This window comes from Amblyomma maculatum, chromosome 1 (genome assembly GCF_055883805.1).
Source record: "Amblyomma maculatum isolate TAMU_Amacu chromosome 1, ASM5588380v1, whole genome shotgun sequence".
Lineage (NCBI taxonomy): Eukaryota > Metazoa > Arthropoda > Arachnida > Ixodida > Ixodidae > Amblyomma > Amblyomma maculatum.
The window spans coordinates 468,233,421-468,237,977 of record NC_139344.1 but is presented as its reverse complement, the minus strand read 5'-3'; the positions used below and the strand labels follow the sequence as shown (position 1 = coordinate 468,237,977).

General features: G+C 47.0%; 1 protein-coding gene across 1 annotated transcript; it reads left to right on the top strand.

Annotated features, from left to right (window-relative positions):
* Window positions 1-1,216: 1,216 nt before the first annotated feature.
* LOC146209908 (uncharacterized) lies at window positions 1,217-2,053 on the top strand. The gene has a single exon (XM_084581441.1). It carries the CDS (start codon window positions 1,217-1,219, stop codon window positions 2,051-2,053), a length of 837 nt encoding a protein of 278 aa, XP_084437567.1.
* Window positions 2,054-4,557: the final 2,504 nt, after the last annotated feature.

The window sequence follows — 4,557 nt, the reverse complement described above, 5'->3', positions numbered from 1 at the left end:
TTTGCGACAAGTTGTCTCGCGTTTCATGTACCTTCGTGACCATAATGACGTCTTCCTCAGAAGAGTAATCCAAGTTCGGCTTGGTCGACTCCTTCCTAATTTTCTTGTCAGTTCGTGTCTCAATGTAGGTGGTACAGTAAGAGGGTACTTGTGGTGCTCGCGTACAGATTGCTGCATGTGCGCTTTTCCATGGAATATTTGTGCAATGTTAAGCGGAAAAAAATGTATGCGGACCTAGTGGACGCAATGATTCCTGTACCGATATGCCGTTTGTCGCACTGTCCAGGCCCCGGAGATGATGTACTCAAGATAGTTAAGAAGATGCCAATATCACCACCAGTCAAATCATTTTTCTTCAAACTCCAAACTAGCACATTATCAGTCAAAACATGGATGCACGCTAAAGGCCTGTTCGTCCCTTAGTCAACAAACTGTTTCTTGTGTAACAGACCTGAGACGATAGAACACGTGTTTTTGGACTGTTGGGATGACATTTTTTTCTGGGGTGTGCTTCAGAGAACTTTAAAAAAAGAGCTACCTCTAGATGCATATGGCACACGATTTTTACCTTTTCCTAATACAGAGGAGTTTCCCTTTGATACAATAATGCTCCTTGGCCTCCACAGCTTGTGGAAAACCATAATGCAGTTTAACAATGCAGATATGCAAGTCAATCCTGTACGAGAACATTTTATACACAGTGTTGTGCGGTTCAGGGAAGTGCATATGACACTCCCCGAGAAGCCACAATGGATGCATGTGCTTGACAGTTAGGTAAAACTGAAAAAGTTTTAACCCGCCATGTCACGCGAAAGTGTGCTCGCCTGTTTTATTTTTAATCGTCTTGTTTTTAATGTCCAAGTCGGCAATAAAGAAAAAAAAAGCAGAGTGGTGCAGTGGAAGCGTGCTGGGCCCATAACCCAGAGGTCCATGGATCGAAACCACGCTCTGCTATATCTTTTTTTTTTCTTTTGATTAAATGAGTCAATTGATCCTTGGGCAGCTGTAATCGCTTTGTTGTCTGCACTGAAATGCTTTTCGCTTTAACTGCATGCTTTTCCAGCAGCCCGAGCTGGCGTCGTTTTTACTTTTTAGCCATGTCTCTTTGTTGCGTAATTTTCTGTGTGTATAAAATCTGGGTTTAAAGATGGACATAAGATACAAGCAGAGTGGCGGATTCCACTTTCGGCCACCGAGCATGACGGACGTGATTATCATGGGCTCCCAAGGAGCGGATTCAGCGGCCCAGCTGGGCCGTGGTATTAGGAGCACGGAAAGGCCTGCCAAGGAAAATGAACTGGTTCTACCGCATCTGCCTACAGGTTCGAGTGTTTTGCACACTGTTTTTTTGCACGGCGACATAAAAGCCAGGCCGTACCGGGTGGAGCACTTTCGAGACTCCCTCGCTCGTCTTTCGCTGCTGCCGGAAGTGGTTGCCCTCGGGGCATATCAAATGAATCACGTGTGGGCGGTAACGTTTAAAGGGGAAGAGGCGAAAGCGAAGATTTTGCAAGCTCAAGCTTTGGAAGTGAAGGAACACCGATGCGTGGTCATTGACCCATGTAACCAAGGCATCAGGTTGAAACTTTTCTGGCTGCTTCACGGCGTGCACGACGATGATGTGCGAGCGGCGTTGGCGGCTTTTGGAAAAGTGACTGAAATTTCCAGAGACAAGTGGAAAGTGCAAGGGTGTGTCGACAAGGCTTCAACGACGCGAACGGTCACGCTGAAGCTCAAAGTGGGCGTTACCATTGAGGACCTGCCGCATCAGCTTCGGGTCGCCGAGGACGTCGCACTCGTCCACGTCCAAGGCAGAGCCCCGCTTTGCCTCCGGTGCCGAGGGAAAGGTCATATACGGCGTGAGTGTCGTGTGGCGCGCGGCGGGCTGTGTCGTCGCTACGGCCATGACGAGTCCCAGTGTGTGCGCACGTATGCCAACGTTGCAGGCCCCGTGCCGAGTGAAGTGGCAGGCGAGCACTTGATGGTCGCAGTGGACGCCGAGGAAGCGAGCAGTGGACCCCTGCCTTTAAAGAACCTTGTGAATCAGATTTGATAGTTCCGTTGTCAAATGTTGCTGGGACCGAGACAACCACGAAAGAAGACGGCAATGCCAGTGCTGCAAGCACAGCTTCGGCTACGCAACACAGGGAGGAACAGGGGGACACTGAAGCTGAGATGCCAGGGCGAAATAGAATGCGCAATCGATGCCCTCGCCCTAGGTAAAACACCCGGGCCTGACGGTCTAGGAGCGGCTTTTTACAAAGTTTTCAGAACGAAGGCAGCCCGCATGTTGCATAAGGTTTTGGATGAAGCTTACGAAATAAAACGACTGCCCTTGTCTTTTACAACTTCGCACATTCTGCTCATACCAAGAGTGATGATGCGGATAAGCGTTTGTAGGTAGGGTCCTATCGTGCGATCACTCTTACCAACGTAGACTACAAGATTTTTATGAAAGCTCTGGCCAAACGTTGCAGTCAGTGATAACAACTTTAGTTTTGGACCGCACCAGACTTGTGGCATAAAAGGGAGAAGTATAGTAACTAATGTCCATGTTGCTCGAAGTATTCTTGAATGTTGCGATGCATTTGGTGACCGCGTGGCTATGACGCAGCTCGACCTGGCGAAGGCGTTCGACCGCGTCTCGCACGAGGTTCTGCTATGCGTTTTGGAGCATTCGAACGTCGGTACTGTTATGACCGATGGAGTGAGCATGGCCTACACGAACTGCTCAACGCGATGTCATAGTAAACAGAGAACTCACTGGCAGCCTGCCAGTTTTGTCGTCCGTGAGGCAAGGATGTCCGCTGTCACCCTTGCTGTTCGCTGTTTACCTCGAGCCACTCTGTTTGGCCATTGAAAATAGCCAACTTATAACAGGTTATAGACTGCAGGCGGCCCATGTTAAAATATTGGCTTACGCTGATGATATCGCCATTTTTGCTCCGACAGAGACAGTATTCAGCATGCCACAACTGTTGTACAACAATTTTTTTAGTGCACCGGGGCCCAGATAAACTGGGAAATAGTCATGGCTTTTGGCATGGAGACTGGGAAGCCACGTCGGACAAGTTTTGTCGGCTCAATTGGTCATCTGTTCCAAAACGTTATCTTGGTGTACCGCTTGATGCCTATCGCGACCCAGAGCCATATTGGGCTAACCAAGCGTTGTTTGCAAAAGAAAAGGCTGACGCGTGGCAAGGAAGGCAATTGTCGTTGTTTTCCCGAGCCACAACCTGCAATCTCTTCCTTGTATCTAAGATCTGGTATGTAATGAATGTGTTGGGTGCCATGAGGATCAGTGTACAAAAATTCATCGTGTTTTTGCTGTGTTCATTTGGGCTTCAACATGCTAGAGGCTAGACGCTAGGGGCTTGTCCGGAGGGTGTATGCTATTCCTGGCCAAAACACTAGAGATGACAGCCATGTCTTATTGCATAGATGGCGAGGGACGACTTACATGCTGTGACCTTACAATCTCAGTTGTGCAGTGGCGAATTATTTGTGTTTACGCCCCTGTAAAACAGCGAGACAGAAGGCTTTTTTTTCTTTCATTAGTTAATCATTTGTGCACAGATCGCAAAATTATGTTGTTGGGAGATTTTAATTGTGTTTGTAGGGATGAGGACCGATCAGCATTATGTAAGAGATATGACCCTAGTGCTGCATTACTTAACGATTTGGCTTGTGAATATAACCTTGTGTATGTGGGGCAGGAAAAAGGCGACAGTATTCATTTCATTAATTTTCAGTTCTCCTCTAATGCCCGCCTTGACAGAATTTATGAATTTATGTTTCTGCAGACACGTTAGCAAATGTGTTTGGTTACTGGGTGCGGCCCATCTTCTTCAGTGACCATTGTATGGTGTCTCTTCCGGTAGGGAGGTACAGTCGGCAGATACTTCACCCTCGGTGGGAACTGTGGAAAATGAATAACTGTCTGCTCTCCGATGAAATCTTTAAGCGTGCTGTACCTACTTGTTTGAAAGACATATGGTCCCGCCATGATCTGTCAGTTTTTCAAAAATGGGACTTGTTTAAACAGGAAGCCAAAAACTTAGCAATTGAAGCCTCTGCAAGAAGAGACACCACCTTCGTGAGCTTGGGCGCACTCTAACTGAGCTACATGAGATAGAGAGGGTTAGCCCGGGTGCCTATGTTGAAGAAATTAATTACATAAAGGCAGAGCTTGAACAATTTGCGACGGAAAGGTACAAGGGGGGCCCTAATAAGATCTAGGACTCGAAGGTTTCTTGACAAGCAACCTTCACATCGGGCCCTCAGTGATGAAAGAGAATGCTCTTACGAAGGAAATATTGGAAATTCAGTATGGTGGTTGCACATATAGTGATGCTCCTAGTATTCTTGCTGCTTTCTATGATTATTATCGAAAGCTGTTGGGCAGTTGTAAATATCCAAATCAGGGTTTCGATTATAATTCCTTACTTGAGAACTTTCCTCGACTAGACGATGAGAAATGTGCTGTAGTAGAGGGACCCATCACTTTCGAAGAAATTAAATCAGGCATTTCAGACCTTCAGAACCAGAAATATCCTG

What these genes read in the sequence shown, in the direction of transcription:
- LOC146209908 (XM_084581441.1), top strand. Translation starts at nt 1,217, where the DNA reads ATGGGCTCCCAAGGAGCGGATTCAGCGGCCCAGCTGGGCCGTGGTATT.